The sequence below is a fragment of the Myxocyprinus asiaticus genome, chromosome 38 (assembly GCF_019703515.2).
Source record: "Myxocyprinus asiaticus isolate MX2 ecotype Aquarium Trade chromosome 38, UBuf_Myxa_2, whole genome shotgun sequence".
In the NCBI taxonomy this organism is placed as follows: Eukaryota; Metazoa; Chordata; class Actinopteri; order Cypriniformes; family Catostomidae; genus Myxocyprinus; species Myxocyprinus asiaticus.
This window is the reverse complement of record NC_059381.1, coordinates 30,092,664-30,115,141: the sequence shown is the minus strand read 5'-3', so window position 1 is coordinate 30,115,141 and position 22,478 is coordinate 30,092,664. Positions and strand designations below refer to the sequence as shown.

Here is a 22,478-nt window from a genome sequence, read left to right as displayed (position 1 = left end):
TGAAGTTTGTTAAAGGTGGATACTGTTTGATATAGATAACTCGCTCGGGATTTCAAGAAACAGGAAAAATTCCTGACTTTAAATAAATAAATAATTACATTTGTGGGACGTTTGCATTGTAGGGATGTACATGCAGATTTCAGATATAAAATAGGTGATTGAATGATTAATGATTACTCACTGAAATGTGATGATTTCCTATTATGTCACTAGGGACATTGGAAGGGCATAGCAATATGGCCGTGCAGTGGCTTCACTGATATGACGTCATGAGCAATCCAGTTCTATATATTTATCAGTGTTTGCAACCCTACCCCTGCTTTAGCCACACTACCCCTATAATATACTGTGCGTTTCACTTACTGTGGTCAGTCCTTCTATAAAGTTTCCTGTCCTGGCGTCGAGTTTAGCCCTACTTTGTGCAGTACATCAGTCTGAAGTAGTGCACAGACCAGTTTGTGAATCCTTAAGCTGAAGCTGACCCTGACTCTGTGACCTGCTTCAAGCCAGCATTGAACATTTCTCTGATCTGTGTGGTGTAGAGCGAGACCCCTGGAACGATGCTGTCCTCGTTCTCTCCACTGTCCTAATTCAAAGAGCACAAGTGTGTTTATATGCAGGCCAGATCCTCAGGACAGTTAAGTTGCTTCTCTGTGCGAGGCATTGTTCTTCACATCAGGGAGGAAAGGTAGATGGAAAAAAGAAAAGAGGGGTTACAGCGATTGCTAAGAGCAACACTTTCGTGCTGTGATTGATGGTGTGCAAATGAATATATATCTGGCCCATTTTTGGTTCTGCTCAAGCAAAACCACCATAGCCGGTTGGTCCCAAGGCAGTCGGTGATGTGGGGACACTCACAGCTTGGACTAATTCTGCTCGGACTCTGTTCCATGTCAAGGTTGCTCAGACAAGCGTGCTTGTCCCAGACTCCCTGGTTTCCCCTGTTTTTGCTGCTGGATACAGGTATAAATGAGAAAATGGACAGGGAGCAGTTGTTAATGAATACTGCAGCCCTCATAATGATGCCTGCTAGACCCTCGGACTGTGTGAAGGACTGCGTTCCTGTTGGTTGCGCCCCATCAGCTGGTGAACTCGCACCTGACCCGCCAGTCCCTGGAGAGTCAGTGCTCGGGTCTGGTGCAGTGGGAGCAGATGCCTGTAGACCTTTTCGTTTTTATATTGTTAAACAGAATCATCAAGAGCGAAATAGCAAACTGAAATTCCCCACGGCTTTGGGTTATTATTTACTGCAGTTGGTGTGTGTATGGAGCTACTCGGATGAAATGGATGGCTTGAAAAATCAAACTTCCATTGAAAACTATAGCATGTCTTTGAAAACATAAATACAAATAACACATCTGGCATTTAATATGAACATTTTCAAGGTGTCATGATACCTCATTGGCTAACAGGAATAATGACCCTTATTATAATATAATAATAATAATTATAGTTTATCACACATTATACATTTGCACATATACAGTGAAATTCTTCTTTTTTCACATATCCCAGCTAAGCTGGGGTCAGTGTGTAGGGTCAGCCATGATATGGCACCCCTGGAGAAGATAGGGTCAAGGGCCTTGCTCAAGGGCCCAACAGTGGCATCTTGGCAGTGCTGGGGCTTGAACCCCCAACCTTTTGATCAGTAACCCAAAGCCTTAACCACTGAGCCACCACTGCCCCCATTTATTAACCCTTTAATTAAAAATTAAAAGCTTATAACTCTTTAAAAAAAAAAAAAAAAAAAAAAGCAGGATTAAGTGTTTGGTATAATTTTAAAGAAAACTTTAAAAGCAAATATTGATATTGATTATGATAAATTCTGAGAATCTCAACCTAAGAAACTGCTAAAAAAATCACAAAAAAAACTTGAGCCAAAATGTAACTTTGTTCTTATTTTTCTGATTTGACATTATATATCTTTAGGTGTAAATAAGGTATCTCCGAAAAACTGCTTTTGTTCTGTTTCCAATCATGTCACCTGTAACTGAGTAAAATGTTGTGTTGATACAACAAAGTAATCAAAGTTATAGCATTACAAAAATTATTTATCCTAGTGTTAAAAATGCCTCCAAGTGTCCAAAAGTCTCTCCAAACAAATAAAACATAAATGTACATAAGAACTAATTACACATGCAAATACAACAATTAAAGGTAAGCACTCTCTCCAAAGCATGCAGGAATGAGTAACGAGATCTCATTCAGTTCCATTCTGTGTCATTTGAGCCATCATTGAGTCTGTGTCATGTACTTAGCGGCATCTCCTGGTGGCCATATGTAATTAGTGAACAATCCTCTCTGCCCATATTTGGATGACTTCCACCTCTGGTTGCAGCAATCTTAATCCTAATACAATTGGTTTAGTGTTCCATGACGCTGGACAACGTACTACATAATTTCCAGTGAAGTCATCTGATCCAGGAAAGCTAACGTGTTTTTAGCCAGATAGCACATTGCGCTTCGTTTGGATTATCTAATGATATATGCATATGATTAAGTATGTTGTGTGTGGGCTTGTTTTAACGATAATTGCCTCCTCTAAGTAATGGTGTGTGCTATTTGATGTTCTGTTTATTTTTCTTGAGGTTATAAGCATAAACGTGGCTCATAAGCAACACCTGTTTACATATAACATGTATGTAAAAGACATATAATTAGCTATTACTCGCTATATTTTTGTCTGTAAGGTATAAATAGATTGGTTGTATTCTACTCTTTGAGAGCTTTCCAATAACATGACACATGGATGTTTGATCAGTTTGATGTTTTTACCAATTACTTTAAAACGTGCAGTGCAAAATTATTATTAAATTATCAAAACGGAACAATTCTGATTTGGCTGAAAATTTCAAAGCACTTGTTCAGTTTTGGTCATAATGCCTACGTGCATTGTAAAGTGCTAATAATATTCCACAATTTAATTTTAGTTTTTTGGCAAAATGTTGAATTTTTTGAAGCTTCTGACATCTCTCTAAAACACATTTTTCAACGTTCACCTTCTTACCTTTATCGCATACAGACATTAGTCTTTATAGCCTATTTATAATTAGAGTTTAGAGGCTAAATAATGCAGTTTGTAAACAAAAGGTCTGCAGCAACCTGTTCATCAAAAGCTTGACATTCTCATCATCTGTGATTATCTCTTTTTTTTTTTCTTGGCGGGCCTGCCGGCAAATTTAAAGGGTTAATAGCAGTCATCAAGGTCCAGATTCCTTATAATTTCTGGGGGAAAAAATAAGAAATCCAAAATCCTCTCTCTAATCTATTTTACATTTTTTTTGTTAATTTAGGCAATGTAAACTCATGTGAAGTCATGTTGCACTCTCTCATAGCCAGTGGGCATTCAATAAGTTGTCAATACATTGTGTAACTGAATTGATTATAATTTCAAGATGACTTAATGGGTTGATTTAAGGGATGTAGTTTTGTTATATATTTTCTCTATTATTTAGTACTACAAAGCTTTGAACTTGTGTGGAATCATTATTAGCTCAATAATTTGACTATTATTTGGTCAATAATGGATACAGCTCTTAAAATGTAATGTAAAATATAAAATGTATTTTAAATTTAATTTTCAAAATGTAAAAATAAAAAAATAGTAATAATGAACTTTTTAACAACACGCTGTATGTTACTTAATGTATGCACAGATTGACCATATATATATATATATATATATATATATATATATATATATATATATATATATATACTATTTTTCAAATTAATAATCCCAAAAATTGCAAATCTGAAATTGATTTTTTTCTATTTATAAAAAACATATTTTTCATAATTCAGCATTTAAATATTTGTCTATAAATATTATTTACTTTTGTTTAATACAGCTGTTGTTTACATGTAACGTGAGAAAAAAAGTATTATAAGTAAATTCTAATTTCTAAATAATTTCCATGCATTATGTAAAAGACTCAAATCATTAGATAACATGAGATTATATGTCCTGAAATTCTTTCTGATATGGCCGAAGTTGTATAATATAATAAATTGTGCATTGAATAATAAGTTAATAGTAAACACTGTGTAGCCATTAAAATCATTACAATGAGAAAATGTGTTATGCAAACTTTAATTCAAACATGGCCCAGTTACTTCAGCTTGGTAAATTCAGTATCATGGGATCTGAATATCCACACAACTTTGAACAACAGCGTTATTAAAGCATTTTTCTGTTTTCATAGCCCTTTGCTATTAGATTTCTCTTAATAGTTATTTTTCAGAGAAATCCACATCGTGGCCAATTTCAAACTGAAAGTGTTTGATGTGTTGGTAATTAGTTAATTGATGTTTGTCTTTTGAATTACTTTTCCACAGTATGTTTTCCACAAAATTTTTAATCTTTTTGAAGCTTCTGACATCTCTCGTAAACACATTTTGCAACGTTCACCTTCTTACCTTTATCGCATACAGACATTAGTCTTTATAGCCTATTTATAATTAGATTTTAGAGGCTAAATAATGCAGTTTGTAAACAAAAGATCTGCAGCAACCTGTTCATCAAAAGCTTGACATTCTCATCATCTGTGATATCTCATAAGCTCATATGCAATTGCAAACACACTGCATAAAAGTAGTCCAGAAAATGCATTATATTATTGAGAAATGCAACTTCTAAAAGGATGTGCTTAAGCTAAACTTCTCATCATGTTACATTTTTCAGTTACAGGAATGTTCCGGGTTCAATACAAGTTGAGCTCAACTGACAGCATTTGTGGCATAATATTGATTACCACAAAAAGTATTTCAGTATTTCAACTTGTTTCTCCTTTTTTTTTTTTTTTAAACAAAAATCTGAGTTACAGTTGGACACTTACAGTGGAAGTGAATGTGGCCAATTTTTGGACATTTAAATACTCACTTTTTCAAAAGTATAGCCACAAGACAAAGTATTGCGTGTAAACATGACTTTAGTGTGATAAAATCACTTACTAACCTTTTCTGTGTAAAGTTATAGTCAATTATACAACTTCATTACCATGACGATGTAATGCCAAAAAACAATAAAGCCCTAAAATGAGTGTAAAAATCACAATTTAAACAACTTTACAGCTCAAATAATACACACGTGTTAACAGAAGAATTAATGCAAGTGCTTTTCAAATGATAAGCTTCACATTTGTGTGTTTAAATCCTCCAAAAATTGTCCCCATTCACTTCCATTGTAAGTGTCTCACTGAAACCCAGATTTGTGCTTTTTTTTTTTTTTAAAGAAAAGGGAGAGTCTAAATCAATTTTTGTGGTAATCAACATTATGCCACAAATGCTGTCAATTTAGCTTAACTTGAATTGAACCCGGAACATTCCTTTCAAATGGTGAATCTCACAAAACCTGTCAAAAAAATTTTTTTTGCATTGTGACAGTTTTATAATAATTAAGCTAATGCTACTGTTACACATACCAGTGCTTTTGGTGGCACTAACACACTGAAATCTGTTTTGTTAGTAGGCATTAAGCTGCAAAGGAAGAAGAGTTGTTGAAACTGTGAACCCCCGTGAACCGTGATTTGCTACTTGGTGGTTGTAGGTGGTATTAGGGGGAGGAACGTTATCACACTAGAGAGCATTTCATTGGGCAAAAATCTGTACAGTGCAGGCTGAGTCATCAGTGTTTTTGGACCAATTTCCTGGAAGAGAAATACTAAATTTACATGCATACTGTATACTTGCTAAAAGTGAATTTTGTCAACGTAAGGAGTATACTAACATATATAGGGATGTCACCATTGTGAAATTTGGCTGAAGATTAATTGTCAAACAAATAACTGCGAGTAAGACGATTAATTGTGTCTTTTAGGGCTTTCACGATTGTTATATAAATTGTGATATTTCTTAAAGGTGCACTCAGTAACTTTTGTCTTTGTGTCATCTTGGACTTGCACTGACACCTAGTGGCTTGGATGCAGCATCATTTAAAATCAATAGTTTTCAGTTTCAGATGCCATTGTAGAAATGTAATATTCACAGTCAGCCATGATTACTTTAATCAGTGAGTGAAAGTGTTCAATAACAGGACGGTTACTGAGATTAAGCGAGTAGTATTCAGCTGGTCATGTGATCCTAACATGGTTATTTTTACATAATTAACTTCAAATATATAAATCAAATAAAATGTGTATATATGATTTCCTTGTAAGGCTTTAAACCTATATGAATGACATGAAAAAGAATGTTTTAAATATCAAAATATTTCGAAATACTCTCTTTTTGAGAGTAAACCTTTGAGATTAAGTTTAATCTTTTTAACACTCCACAAAAATAGAGTAAGCGTGTATCAGCTCCTCTGTGTCACTGCCTGGCATTAACACTGTTGTGTATGAACACACTATGACGAGGATTATTTTCCATTACACGATCGTTAAATTAAAGTGAAACCGTTTCACTATCAAAGTTAATATTTGTTAATTAATAATTTCATGTGAGTTTGGCGTGAGCCTCTGCTAATGGCGCCATATCAGAGCTGTTGAGAAGCACTTCAAGTTCAAACGCGCTCTTCCAGACAGGAGCTGCCCTGGTTGACATCCGCGGTGTGGCTCAGTGATGCGGAAAGTTCAACTGAATGACACACAATTCATTGCATTTATATATTTTCTTAAAATTCTCTTATTTGAGCATTGGAATTTGAAGTGCACAAAAATCGCCGTTAGAGCAAATAACCGCAATCAGACAGTTATTTAATAATCGCGACAGGCGTAAGCATATAGATGGACTCGAAGCAACACACATGCACTCACAACCACAAAACTTTCATTTTGATTTCACAGAGTCTTTAAAACAATCACCATCTAACTAGTTCCATTCGGTTCCCAAAGACATTTTTTGTCCTTTCCTGTGCTTCCAGAGTTCAAAACGGTAGCGGTATTTAGTATTTCATGATTAATGTTCACAGAAGCACATCAAAAAGCATGTGCACTCAGCTGCTGGAGAGGATAAAGGATATAGACAATGTGAAGGTACAAGACTCTTTACAGAGGAGCATCGTTAGTGGCTAAGCAATCATTGGCTGACAGGCCTGACTGAAATGCCCGTTTAGTTCATCTCATATCAGAGCTGTTCTCTCGCCTTCCGCTAATAGAGCAGCAATGAAGAAAACAAGCCAGCCATTTCACCGGGCCGTTCTTTGAGCCTGGGTTAATGTAACTATTCATCTTGGTTGGACCCGTTGTGCCTTTAGCTTGAATAGCCTCTATTAGCAGTCATGTGATTACAGAACACCTTCACAGATACCCAGACCTCTGCTGTGCTCTTTGCAGGTGATTGATTTCTCACGGCCCTGGATCATTAGAGTGGAATTGATTGTTAGTAGAACCTCCAATGGGCGCCATAGTTCAGGAACTGCTTGCAGATTGTCAGTGATTATTTCGTACAATTGAAACAAGGTTTATGACTCAGAAACACTGTTTTTCTGTTAGACATCAGTGCCTAGATTTTCACTTAGGACAAGGCTAAAACTCAGAAATTGTGCTGATTCCACTGAGCAAGATTTTGCAGCGTGGCTTGTACCTTATAACTTAAAGGGTTGATCTTCTAAAAATAAAAATTCTAGCATCATTTACTCCCTTTCAATCCAGTATGACCTGCTTTCTTCTGTGGGACACAAAAGGAGATGCTTTGCAGAATTTCCAAGCTTCTCTTTCCCATGCAATGAACACATAAAGTGAGCAGGGGCTGTCAAGCTCCAAAAACTTTATTCCAAGTAGGGATGCACCTAGGGTTGTCACTATACCAAAATTTCAGACATCTGTACCCATACCAGTAAAATTTCATGATTCTTGATACCAATAAAGGTGAATAAACAAATTAGTTGTGTAATAGTTTAAACGCTAGTTGCACCTCATGAAATTCCAGCAGCGCAAATTTTGCAAATTGCTACTCTGCTGTCATTGTCACCCAATTCAAAGTAATTCCACACAAGAGACATTTTCTTTCACACAGCACGAGTTCTAGGATAATTGTCAGATGTGTTTTTCTGCCCCCTTTTAACAGGAAATAATCAGCTCTGCTAATCGGCTGTTTTTAAACAATCAGCCGATGTCCGATACTGATGTTTGGCTAATACATTGTTGCATCTCTAATTCCATGTCTTTTGAAGCCATTCGATAGTCATGACACGTCACATCAGGTTTGATGTTAAAGGTTCTTTCATATTTATTTTCTTTAAACTGTTAATTAAACAAAGCATGAAAGTAATACAGGTTTGGAATAACATGAGGGTGAGTACATTTTAATTTAAACTATCCTTTTAATTGTGCTGGATTACCTGGATTTATGTATAAATGTGTCTTAAGGTCTGGTTTGATCTTCAAGTTACAATAATGAACAAACACAATCAGTTTTAACTAATAACACACAAATTATTGTATTGTTCTTGTACATTTTGAATACGTTATTGAAATATTCACAGTGTAGGTTGGAAAAAGTATATGAACCCCTAGGCTAATGACATCAACAAAAGCTAATTAGAGTCAAGAGTTGGAAAACCTGGCATTCAAATAATTAAACGAGATTGGAGGTGCGGGTTAGAACTACTTTGACTTATAAAAAGCATTTTGAGTTCGCTATTCACAAGAAGCATCTGCTGATGTGGTCAATGCCTCACAAATAAGATCTCAGAAGACCTTCGATCAAGAATTGTTGCTTTGCATAAAGTTTTAAAGGGTTACAAAGTTATTTCTAAGAGCTTAGATATTTATCTCTTCACAGTTAGACAGTTTTTCTATAAACGGAGATGATTTATTACTGTGGCTACTCTCCCTAGAAGTGGCTGGTCCAGCCAAGATGACTCAAAGGGCACACCTCAGAATGCTCAGTGAGGTAAAAAAGAACCCTAGAGTGACAGCTAAAGACTTTAAGGAATCATTTGAACTGGTTAACATCTCTGTTCATGAGTCTACTATATGGAAAACATTAAACAGGCATGGTGTCCATGGCAGGACACTATAAAGAAGCCACTGCTTTCCAACAAAAACATTGCTGCGTACCTGAAGTTTGCCAAAGACCACCTTGACACATGAAAAATGCTACTAGGAAAATGTTTTGTGGACTGATGAAACTGAGGTTGAATTGTTTGGGAAGAACACACAGCACTACGTATGGTGTAAAAAGGGCACTCCATACCAAAATTAAAACATCATTGCAACGGTGAAGTACGGTGGAGGGAGCATCATGATTTGGGGCTGCTTTGCTGCTTTGGGCCTGGACCGCTTTGCAACATCGAGGGAAAAATAATTCCCAAGTTTATCAAGATATCCTACAGGATTATGTCAGGGTGGCTGTGCGCCAGCTGAAGCTCAGTAGAAGTTGGTTGATGCAGCAGGACAATGGGCCTCATTCATGAAACACGAGCAGAATTAATTTTTGTGTAAATCGTTTCTAATGCCGGTTTGATGTAAATTTTCGTATTCATGAAAGTTTTCGTATTTTCAAAACGTTAGTGCCCGACCATGTGTAAACCATGTGTAAGACATCCAAACGTGTTGTGTTCTTTCAGACAAACTGCCATGACTACATTTTGATAGAAGTAAAATTAAATAATAAAAAAATATATATATATTAAATGAGTGAAATTAACCTTAAAAAATAACTAATAATAAAAAAAGAAAAAAGCTTTTATTTAGAAACGTTTCTTTGCTGCTTGCATTTATTATTTCAAAGTATATATTTTTTCACAACTCTGCTTATTTCCAGCAGAAGTTCTTGATATGGGTTTGCGTTTGATTCTCTCGAGAAAAGAATAATGCCCTCTAATGTGACTGGATGGACTTTTTTTAAATTTCAAATAAGCTCTTTTATTTAGATTTCAAAATTTTGTATAGGCATCGGTAAATCGCGTTCAGTTGACGTATGGTCAGTGGTAAAAGCTTAAATGAACACATCACAGGCAGGTGCACGTAAAAAATTCAACGAAAAAAAAAGCCTGCATCATGTTGCTTTTAAATCTGTAATATCTTAAAGCATTTCAGTCAAAGTCCTTCTTCTGGCATTCTGTCAATTTCTTTGAAGATTGTTATTGTTGCAAGGGAAGTATATCATTGTACAGTCTTGGATTTACTCGAAGTTTCTCCAATGATGCTGGCAATGCGCTTAACTGAACCAGAGAAGGTGGACATCCTCCTGTGACCTGTTGGCATGAACTGAACATTTTTTACACTAAAGCTTCATGTCAAACCATTTTTATTGACCTCTTAGACTAATTCACAAAAGAACCTCTGATGACAGCAAAGATGACTAAGTTCCTCACTTTCTTTTTAGATGCGAGTGTTTGCTAAATCAGTATTTTACGATGTGAATGCACTCCATTAAAAACCATTTTTTTTATTACCGTTCGCACATACATGTTAAAATCTATTCCTATTCTCATTTACTTGTGAGTCTGAAGCCTTCCTTATATGGCGTTTTTGTGGCCGTGGATTATGATAATTGGGAATGAATGTGGACGCGTGCTCTATTTCCAAATGTTTGGAGTTCACTAACATGCACAAGTTATACTAACACATCTGGGGAATACGAAGCGTTCGTGAATCTGGCGGAAAGTTTTCAGGAAGCTCCATTTTCATGAAAATGACTCAATTTTCATGAAAATTACTCAATTTTTTCATATTTTTTCGAGATTTTCCTGAATGAGGCTCAATGACTGTAAACATTGAAGTAAATCCACTACAGAATGACTTCAAAAAAAGAAAATCCACCTTTTGGAGTGGCCGTCAGAGTCCAGACCTTAACCCAATAGAGATACTGTGGAATGACCTCAAGAGAGCCATTCACACCAGACATCCTAAGAATATGGCTGAGCTGAAGCAGTTCTATGAGGAAGAATGGTCCAAAATTCCTTTTGAACGTTGTGCAGGTCTAATTCGCAGCTAACGGAAATGCTTGGTTGAGGTTATTGCTGCCAAAGGAGGATCGACCAGTTATTAAATCCAAGGGTTCACTAACTTTTTCCACAGTACTGTGACTGTTTAAAGGGATGTATTTAATAAAGACATGAAAGATTATAATTGTTTGTGTGTTGTTAGCACATTGTGTTTGTGTATATTTGTGACTTATGAAGTTGAGATCACTTTTTATGACCAATTAATGCAGAAAACCAGCTAATTCCAAAGGGTTCACATATTTTTTCTTGCCACTATAGATAGATAGATAGATAGATAGATAGATAGATAGATGGGATGGGTGACAGAAAAGGGTGGAGTGTAAGAAAAGTGACCACTCCTTTCTCTGCCTCTCTCTGTCTCTCTTACAATCCCTCCCTTGCTCCCTCAGCCCTGACTATAAATAACCGAAAAATGACTTTCAAGGTGCAGAGATAGAATCCATTTGGAATGTTCTCTAAAATGAAGAGTGATTTATGATTTCATACAATTCCTGCTGAAAGCATTCCGGGCTTTGCCCGGTCATCAAAGTCCTGCCAGCTCAAATCCATTATTTATCGCCCAGCATGTCTATGTGGCATCAGAACTTTATGGCAGGTAATGTTTGTCTTTAGCAAACATGATGTGGAAAAATCAATACTGGATAGGATAAATGACATTAAAAGATGGTGGTGAGAGGTTATTTACACTTTTTAAAAACATTTTTAATATTATCTGGACCAGGGGCATCAACCCTCCAATAGTTATACCATGATCAATGGAAACATATAAATGCTTCACGCTGCAACCCCCCAGTGTTCAAGCCAAATCTACGCCCTTGATCTGGACAGATATACGTATATATAAGCAGCTTGGACCTCTGCTTTTCTGCGAGGCAGGTAATTGAGAAGCATGTGTTTAAAAAAGGCCAAGTAAGCTAATCTGATACATTTCCATTAATCTAATTAGGTTTCATCAGCTAAATTTACTTTTTGAATTGGTGTAAATACAGACTCATTATTAGAGGTACTTGCACTTGGATTTTCATAGTGAATGTCTAATGTAAATATTGAAATGCTTTCACTGTCGTATTTCAGAGTGAAACAGGATATTCAATGAGAAAAAATGTGAAAAAAATTATTGGAATGCTCAAATGATAAAAAAATAAATTAATAAATTAAAACAATAAAATAAAATATATCCTATACTGTAACCACAAATCTCCTTGTGATCCATGGAAGAAAGTGTTTGGAACAACATGAGGGTGAATGAATGATGACAAAATGATCATTTTTGGTGAACTATCCCTTTAAGAATACAGTTTGATTTCATGTTGACTGTAAATTTGGACAAGAGTTTTTGGTCACAACGTGGGGCCGGCTAAAGCTTAATGCGAGCATGTGGGTGTCTAGAATCGCAGGATTCTCCATCAGTGAAATAGCCAGTGCAGGGGAAGATATGGCGGGCCTGCCCAGAATAAATCACTTTTCCATTGTGTGTGTGAGATGGGGGCTGTGCAAGGCCAGATGAAGAAGAAGAAAGATGGAGGGATAGGGACGCTTCAGCGGCTTAATGGAGTTGTTTTCAGCCCCGGTGCGGCTCAATCTTGCTCTCAGACCCCACATGCTCTGTCTGCCTTTTTAGTGCAGCTTTGTGTAGTATGTAAACCTGAGTACCAACATAGTATGCTAGTAAATATTACAATTGCATTCACTGGTATTTTGGCCTGTGAATGCTCAGCTTTCTTTTAAAGTCTTGCTTCTTTTTTCTAGTGACTTCACTGCAGGGCTCAACAATAAGGACTGTCACTTGCCCTTGTAGGTCAATGCTGCATTGTCACTACGTCTTATGTTACTAGATCATGTAATTGTGTTTTTATGCCTTGCCAACATAAAAATGTATTCTTATGTAATGTATTGGACATTGTTGTTGAAAATTCTGATGACTTACGGTACACTGGCAGCCAAAAGTCTAAATAATGTACAGATTTTGCTGTTTCGGAATTCACCAAAGTGGCATTCAACTGATCACAAAGTATAGTCAGGACATTACTGATGTAAAAAACAGCACCATCACTATTTGAAAAAAGTAATTTGTGATCAAATCTAGACAGACCCCATTTCCAGCAGCCATCACTCCAACACCTTATCCTTGAGTAATCATGATAAATTGCTAATTTGGTACTAGAAAATCACTTGCCATTATATCAAACACAGCTGAAAGCTATTTGGTTCGTTAAATGAAGCTTAACATTGTCTTTGTATTTGTTTTTGAGTTGCCACAGTATGCAATAGACTGGCATGTCTTAAGGTCAATATTAGGTCAAAAATGGCAAAAAAGAAACAGCTTTCTCTAGAAACTCATCAGTCAATCATTGTTTTGAAGAATGAAGGCTATACAATGCTTGAAATTGCCAAAAAAACTGAAGATTTCATACAAAGTTGTACACTACAGTCTTCAAAGACAAAGGACAACTGGCTCTAACAAGGACAGAAAGAGATGTGGAAGGTCAGATGTACAACTAAACAAGAGGATAAGTACATCAGAGTCTCTAGTTTGAGAAATAGACACCTCACATGTCCTCAGCTGACAGCTTCATTGAATTCTACCTGTTCAACACCAGTTTCATGTACAACAGTAAAGAGAAGACTCAGGGGTGCAGGCCTTATGGGAAGAATTGCAAAGAAATAAAAACTTTTGAAACAGAAAAAGAAAAGGTTAGAGTGGGCAAAGAAACACAGGCATTGGACAACAGATAATTGGAAAAGAGTGTTATGGATCTTAACCCCATTGAGCTTTTGTGGGATCAGCTAGACTGTAAGGTGCGGGAGAAGTGCCCGACAAGACAGCCACATCTATGGCAAGTGCTACAGGAAGTATATGGACAAACTGACAGCTAGAATGCCAAGGATCTGCAAAGCTGTCATTGCTGCACGTGGAGGATTTTTTGATGAGAACTCTTTGAAGTAGTTTAAGAAGTTCTGACTTTTTTTTTTTTCAAATTGTAATAGTAATTTTTCACATTATGAATGTCCTGACTATACACTGTGATCAGTTGAATACCACTTTGGTGAATAAAAGTACCAATTTCTTTCCATAAGAACAAAATCTGTACATTATTCCAAACTTTTGGCCGCCAGTATAAATGTCAGTAAAGTAATCTAGCTGGCTAACATTTTTAGGGAAAAGCGAGAATGATTTGTGATTACGTTGCAAGCATCAATGCTAAAAATTATTTGTTAATCAGTCGTTTTTTGCACTGTATGCTTTTTTTAAAAAAGAAAAGTTTAAAAATTAGCAGCTTATAATTTATAGTAAAAATTCCAAATATTATGGGTCATTGACAAATAAGGTTGTCTGAGATGATAAAATAAGAAATCTTTTAAAAATCTCTCCATCTGACCTGAACAAAATGTGCCTTTTAATATAGATTTTTAAAAAAATCTAAGTTAAAAATAAAGGGGTCCTCTCTGTTTTATGTTTTTTTTTGTTTTTTTTTTTTTTTTGGTCACATGACACCAAAATGGCTACCTGCATGTTGGTTACACCACCTGACATTAAATATATTTAATAATTTTTAAACTTTTAAATATATTTTTAAGCAATATTGTTTCACTGCTTATTTTTTAAGGAAAAATAATAAAAGATTATTCCAACTGCTTATGCCAACATTTGTCAAGAATTTCAGCTTTTAATGAGACTTTTTTTAATATATATATTTATTTATAGTTTTTTTACTGTCTTGTTTTTTACGAATGATTATACAACTATGTTAGATTTTTTTACTTTAACCCCCATAAAATGTATCAAATTGACTGAATTCAAAAATCAAAAACATGTTAATCATTTTAAAGATATATTCAAGTAGCCTAGGCCTAATTGTTTTGTGTTAATTGCATTTGTAATGTATTTTTGAATAACTTAATAGATTAGGACATAAAAAATGAGCCTAATAAAAATTGTGTTTTTAAAAATGAAAAACCTAATAAATTCTTTGATGTATCTTGTTTGTTTTGTAAAGAACACTTTACGTTTAATACAAAATATTGGCCAAACTAATGGCCTGCTTGGGCAAGCAGAAATAAAATATTGTAGAGTCCTGTTTATTGTTTGAGCTGCTATTTCATATAATATTAGAACTTAGAATGGTGTTTACTTGTCGTTCTGCTGTGCTGAAGCAGCAGTTACACTGAATAAGACTCAAGCGAGGCTAATGCGTTTACGTTTGCAACAATGCAATTGTTAAAGCAGACAGACTGCTTTGGTGTTTCAGTTCTGTGTACTTGAAATGGCACACATTTCACAAATTGAATGAAGCGTTTAATTCCGAGAGAGGTCAGACAGGAAATTTGAATGGTGGTCAGTGACAATGCTCTCTGTCTGTGTTCATTCCCAGGCCTCACCGAGTCTGTCATTGCAGCTGCCTGCTCCAGAGTCGGACAGAGCGTTCTGCATTTGGACAGGTAAGATTCAGACTCTAGACCTGAACTTGTATCATAGACTGAAAGTATGTTACGTATGCAGTTTTCTGTCATTTTCACTCAGTCCTGTTTGTAGTGCATGGCTTTAGTTAAGTACATGTCTTAAAATACTGAAAATACTGGAATGATTGCCGATTAGCCAGTTCATTTTATAGGAGGAACTACTATGCTGGAAACTGGGCTAGCTTCACATTCAATGGCCTGCTTTCATGGATTGAGGAATATAAGGTTAGTTATTTGTCATTTATGCACAGATACAATTTATGAGAATTTTTACAATCAGCAGATTTACTTTTTATCAGCTTACAGCCATAGGTCACCTTGTATTTTTGAAGCCAATGGTGAAATTCTTTTTGTAATATTTGTTTTTCAGAATCAGCAGGAGGTACTGACCACGGAGTCAGAGCAAGTATGGAGGAGCTTGATTGATGAGGGAGAAGATGTGGTGCCTCTCAACTCTGTGGACTCCTCCATTTCTAACCTAGAAGTTTTCTGTTATGCCAGGTTAGTGTGGTATTTCCTTAGGCCCTGTTTACACCTGGTATTAAGATGCGTTGCATTTTGGGTGATCAAATCACAAGCAGACAGTGCTAAGTACAGGTGTAAACAGGGTCCAAAATGTTTTTCTTTTTATCCGATCACTCAAACCACATTCAAAGGTGGTCAGAAACGCATGTGACCACATCGGATTTGAGGTGTAAAGGCTATTCTGTCCTGATGCGTTCCGGACAGCAGTGTATCATCCACAATTGCTCGCTTACATGTGGATTGTGGATTGTGTCAATCGCATACATATGTGCTCTTGGTCAGAAGAGTAAACTGTGCAAGGCTGAGCACTCAACTGTGCATGAGATGTACCGGCATGCTGACAATTGAAGGGAACCCTAACCTTTGACCCCTGCCAGTAGATACCAGAACTACACCAATAGGTGTCAAAAATCATGCTTGCCTTTTGACAGACATTTACAAACAGTCATGTACTGTGTGTGTATGTATGTATTATGACTAGTGCTATCAGTCATTTACAATTTTTGATCGCGATCAATCGCATAATGTTTTTTAGTTAATCGCGATAAATTGCAGTTTTTGAAATTGCTGAAATTTGACACTATATTTACTTCTTGTCAAAATGCATTTTTTTCCAAAGAAAACAAAACAATATGGAACAATATTATGCTTTATTAATATTTTCCAAACAAAGCCTTCCGCAGTATAAAGATAGAAATGCACTAAAATAGCACAGATTCAAGTAACATTAAACGTTTCCCAAAGTCTTATTGGGAGGTTGAGTAATTAAAAGAACTAGTCTCCACATAGGTTATATTTTCATTGCAATGGGCATTAAATCTTTTACACTCCACAATATTAATCTGCCGGTAGACTGTGGCTATCTGCTTTGCTACAGCAATCGTGATGCCACTTTCATGATTTGCATCAGGGTGGCAACGGCAGCTTTGAACTCCACATGAATAGTGCTTGCAGACAAAAATGTCTCATTCTGCGTCTTGGTGATAGTTAAGACTTGACATGTTTCTGTGGTAATTAAAATGTGCACTACCTAGGGTGAAAAATACTTGATTTCTAGCACAAGTCCCATCTGGGCTTGTTTTAACATCAAGTATTGTTAAGAGTCCTTTCTCCATCATTTTATCACTGACACGGAAGCGCTGTTGTGTGTGTGTTGTGAAGTGTGCGTCTGTGTAATGATTCTGGGTGGACACATTACAAAGGTTCCGCCCTTCTAACCAGTATTTATGCTGGTTTATGCTTTATTAACAGTAAATGTGTTAATCACGACTAAGAAAAAATAACGCGTTAACTTTTTTGGGATTTTCTCCCCAATTTGGAATGCCCAATTCTTCGCTCTAAGTGCTCGTGGTGGTGTAGTGACTCGCCTCAATCCGGGTGGCGGAGGACGAATCTCAGTTGCCTCTGCGTCTGAGACCGTCAATCTGCATATCTTATCACGTGGCTCGTTAAGTGTGTTACCGTGGAGACGTAGTGCGTTTGGAGGCCCACACTATTCTCCGCGGCATCCACGCACAACTCACCACGTGCCCCACCGAGAGCGAGAACCACACATTATTGTGAACACGAGGAGGTTACCCCGTGTGACTCTACCCTCCCTAGCAACTGAGCCAATTTGGTTGCTTAGGAGACCTGGCTGGAGTCACTCAGCACACCCTGGATTTGAACTCGCGACTCCAGGGGTGGTACTCGCTGAGCTACCCAGCCCCTGCGTTAAACTTTTTTAATTAATCGCATGCATTAATGCGTAAATTCTAATAACTCTAATTATGATTAAATTATTTTTTACCAGTAACAGATTGTTTACCATTGACGAGTGATCATTTATGTGACACCTGGTGCCAGAGCTAAGGGCCATTGACAGCCGTCAGATTGCATCTTTGGGGGGTTAATCAGCCAGTCAAGCACCACAATAGAAGTGAAAGGGGATGCTAATGGATAGCTTTCTCCTGGTATTTTAGAACTCCTTGCAGGACACTGATGGACTCGTTCACTGTATTATGGACTGCATCATTTTGTGTGTGGATAATATAGTTCCCAGGACTGTTTTCCCAACAGCAAGCCACTGTAAATGGACAAAAATCACCCCCAAAACATTCTCTACTTCTCTGGTGCAACTCTTCTCTGAGGACACTTCATATCCCTACCTCTTTATTGCCCCTTTCTCTCCAACTTACACTCTCAACTGTGTAAATGGTGTGCAACTCTAGGGCACTATTGGAAACAATCTTATCTTCCTACTTTTTTGTCCTATAGATGACGGACTTTCAAAGTAATGTCATACAACTAGTCTTCTGACAACTCCTCAGCTGCATTAGCAATGTATGGAGGAACCTTCTTTTCCCTCAAATAATCATCTCCCTGGACCTGGGTTGAGCTGGCCCATGTCAAGACTTTGAGAAGCACAAGTAGCCAGAAGTAGACATGTCTGGTAGCCTAGTGTGTAGTGCAAAAACTTACAGCTGCTATAAATCCACCACCAGGTCATGCCTTCAATGAATCTATAAGGACATACATTAAGATCTCAAGGACCACAGTGGAGCACCATAGATGAGCCTTCATTGACACGACATGCACTTAGCACCAAATAATTGCCTGGGATGTCTTGAGAAGTACTTTGACATTGTACTCTGTCTCCCTGATTTCTCCTTCCCACACCAGGACATTGCATGGCTGACGATTGCTGCCAACCTTGGGTATTGATAAAAGCTGTTAACTTGATTCTATAAGTGCACCCAAAAGTGTCCATGGAATGAAATAACCAAGCCACCTTTGACATGATTACTGATTGGCTCCACCAGTTACTTGGAACATTTCCCTATATTCTGTACAAAGAGGATACCATGAACATTTTTAGAGCCTCTTAAATCCTCCTGAATTTTGACCCTCTCTTTGACCCTGTCATTTGCTGTCTTTGAATGGCAGAATTTAATTATCGTCGAATTTCAATAAGTACATTTTACAAAATTACATATGACATATGTTGTATACATTATTATTACTATTAGTATCATTATTGGAGGAGGACCTGAATGAATTAAAATTTAATACACTACATTTTGTAAGGCAAAAATACACTCACTGTGCACATTTTTAGGAACACTATACTTATACTGGGTAGGGCCTCCCTTTGCTTTCAAAACAGCCTCAATTCTTCGTGGCATGGATTCCACAAGATGTTGGAAACAATCCTTTGAGATTCTGGTCCATGTTGACATGATTGCATCATGCAATTTCTGCAGATTTGTCAACTGCACATTCATGCTGCAAATCTATTCTGCTCACTACAATTGTACAGAGTGGTTAGCTGAGTTACCGTAGCCTTTCTGTCAGCTCGAACCAGTGTTGCCATTCTGTCCCCAGAACTGCTGCTTACTGGATGTTTTTTCGTTTTTGGCACCATTCTGAGTCAACTCTAGAGACTGTTGTGTGTGAAAATCCCAGGAGATCAACAAGTTACAGAAATACAAAAACCAGCCCATCTGGCACCAACAATCATGCCATGGTTGAAATCACTGCCCTAATTCTAGTATTATTGATAACACCCACATTGGTGTATTAGGGGTCGACCTGGCCGATAATCGGGTCCGATATTCATAATGTTTCGTATGATCGGAATCCTTATTTTGTTCTGAAGGTTACTGCTTGTAGTCTGGCTCAATGTACAGCTTACGGAATTATTGGATTGGTTATATGTCATGTGTTAATGGCCAATCAACACTGTAATCCGTATTCAGATGCATCACTGAGAGGACAAGCTGTTTTCAAAGGTAAGAATGCAGATACTGAAGTTGCAATAAACATCACAATAGTTTATGCCAGCAGTCACCAACTGTTCCATCCGGACTGCAAGACAACATGAGAACGGTTGCCCAATCTCACCGTTTCTACAGTTTAGGTTAGCAGGGCGACAAAACAACAGAGCAGTGTACAATGCAAGCATTCTGGGGTGTAGATGGCACTAATCTTTCAGCGCTATGTCCTTGAATATTTTTCTCTAGCACCGAACACACTTCATCAATGCCTTTTCGCGCTCTGCACGCGTTGCCTCTCTCCACAGGCCCACGACTTGAGGCGCTGCATAGTAGAGCTGCAAACGCAGTTATTTTAACGACAGTAGACTGTAGCAGAGAAATACAGTGAGCAGCAATATAGATGGATACCGGCATCTTTTGCTAAAATACACTGCAGAAAACAAAAATGAAGCAGAAACAATCTTCATGTGTCTGATATGACTTTGATGGTTCAGCTAAGCAAGGTTTGTGACAGAATAATTTATCATGGTTCCAGAGCGCCATTAGACTAGAAACAAGTTTTTCCTGTTTAAAATTCACTTTATTAATCAACATGTTTTGAGCCTATTGATAATAAGCAGAGATTTTTGTTTACATTTTGTGAAAATTAATCAGAGATAACATCATCTCTGGCATGGATGGTAAAAATTACAACCAAAACTTTGAAATTACGGGTTCTCTGCTTATGATGAAAAACATTTCCATTATTTGATAGTCAGCCCTTTTATACTTGACTATAGCAAACATAATTTTTAAACTGCACTGTTTAGATGTACATTGTTTGTTTGTTTTTGGCAGATTTGCATTTTAAGGAAAATAATAAAGTGGTTCATTAAGACTTTTACATACATTTTCTCTCAGGGGTTACCCCTGAACCCCCATACAGTATCTTTCCTATGTATATATAAATGGTAGAAGATCCCACATAGTCCACTACTTTAGTTGTCTTTGGGCCACAATGTCCTCATTCTTGCCCATTTCTTAAGAGACTTTTTGACTGTTGATTTAAAATTGTAATTTTTACGGCAAATGTATATCGGCCCCAAATATCGGTTATTGGTCTCCTTGATTACTAATAAGGTTATCGGCATCGGCCCTGAAAAAACATATCAGTCGACACCTATGGTGTATACATACACTTACAATTAGGTTCTATTTATTAACATCAGTTAGTAATGCATTATGTGTGTGTGTGTGTGTGTATATATATATATATATATATATATATATATATATATATATATATATATATATATATATATATAACTCAGCAAAAAAAAGAAACATCCTCTCACTTTCAACTACTTTTATTTTCAGCAAACTTAACATGTGTAAATATTTGTGTGAACATAAAAAGATTCAACAACTAAGACATAAACTGAACAAGTTTCACAGACATGTGACTAACAGAAATGGAATAATGTGTCCCTGAACAAAGGGGGGGTCAAAATCAAAAGTAACAGTCAGTATCTGGTGTGGCCACCAGCTGCATTAAGTACTGCAGTGCATCTCCTCCTCATGGACTGCACCAGATTTGCCAGTTCTTGCTGTGAGATGTTACCCCACTCTTCCACCAAGGCACTTGCAAGTTCCCGGACATTTCTGGGGGGAATGACCCTAGCCCTCACCCTCCGATCCAACAGGTCCCAAACGTGCTCAGTGGGATTGAGATCCGGGCTCTACGCTGGCCATGGCAGAACACTGACATTCCTGTCTTTCAGGAAATCATGCAGAGAATGAGCAGTATGGCTGGTGGCATTGTCATGCTGGAGGGTCATGTCAGGATGAATCTGCAGGAAGGGTACCACATGAGGGAGGAGGATGTCTTCCTTGTAACGCACAATGTTGAGATTGCCTGCAATGACAACAAGCTCAGTCCAATGATGCTGTGACACACCGCCCAGACCATGACGGACCCTCCTCCTCCAAACTGATCCCACTCCAGAGTACAGGCCTCGGTGTAACACTCATTCCTCCGACGATAAACGCGAGTCGGACCATCATCCTTGGTGAGACAAAACCGCGACTCATCGGTGAAGAGCACTTTTTGCCACTTCCTGTCTGGTCCAGCGAAGGTGGATTTGTGCCCATAGGGGACATTGTTGCCAGTGATGTCTGGTAAGGACCTGCCTTACAACAGGCCTACAAGCCCTCAGTCCAGCCTCTCTCAGCCTATTGCGGACAGTCTGAGCACTGATGGAGGGATTGTGCATTCCTGGTGCAACTCGGGCAGTTGTTGCCATCCTGTACCTGTCCCGTAGGTGTGATATTCGGATGTACGGATCCTGTGCAGGTGTTGTTACATGTGGTCTGCCACTGCGAGGATGATCAGCTGTCCTTCCTGTCTCCCTGTAGTGCTGTCTTAGGCATCTCACAGTACGGACATTGCAATTTATTGCCCTGGCCACAACTGCAGTCCTCATGCCTCCATGCAGCATGCCTAAGGCATGTTCACGCAGATGAGCAGGGACCCTGGGCATCTTTCTTTTGGTGTTTTTCAGAGTCAGTAGAAAGTTCTCTTTAGTGTTTTAAGTTTTTATAACTGTGACCTTAATTGCCTACCGTCTGTGAGCTGTTAGCGTCTTAACGACCGTTCCACAGGTGCATGTTCATTAATTGCATATGGTTCATTGAACAAGCATGGAAAACATTGTTTAAACCCTTTATAATAAAGATCTGTAAAGTTATTTGGATTTTTACAAAATTATCTTTAAAATACAGTGTTCTGAAAAAGGGACATTTCTTTTTTTGCTGAGTTCATATATATATATATATATATATATATATATATATATATATATATA

General features: G+C 37.4%; 1 protein-coding gene across 2 annotated transcripts in view; it reads left to right on the top strand.

Moving 5' to 3' along the window:
* LOC127428855 (rab proteins geranylgeranyltransferase component A 2-like) overlaps nt 1–22,478 on the top strand; it is a 101,887-nt gene that overhangs the window by 4,407 nt on the left and 75,002 nt on the right. The window contains exons 2-4 of one of the 2 annotated variants that reach the window (XM_051677494.1): nt 15,268–15,334; nt 15,492–15,580; nt 15,726–15,856. In XM_051677494.1, the coding sequence (XP_051533454.1) occupies nt 15,268–15,334; nt 15,492–15,580; nt 15,726–15,856 (287 nt within the window). The remainder of the gene's footprint in view (nt 1–15,267; nt 15,335–15,491; nt 15,581–15,725; nt 15,857–22,478) is intronic. The other variant, XM_051677493.1, reaches the window with a different exon arrangement.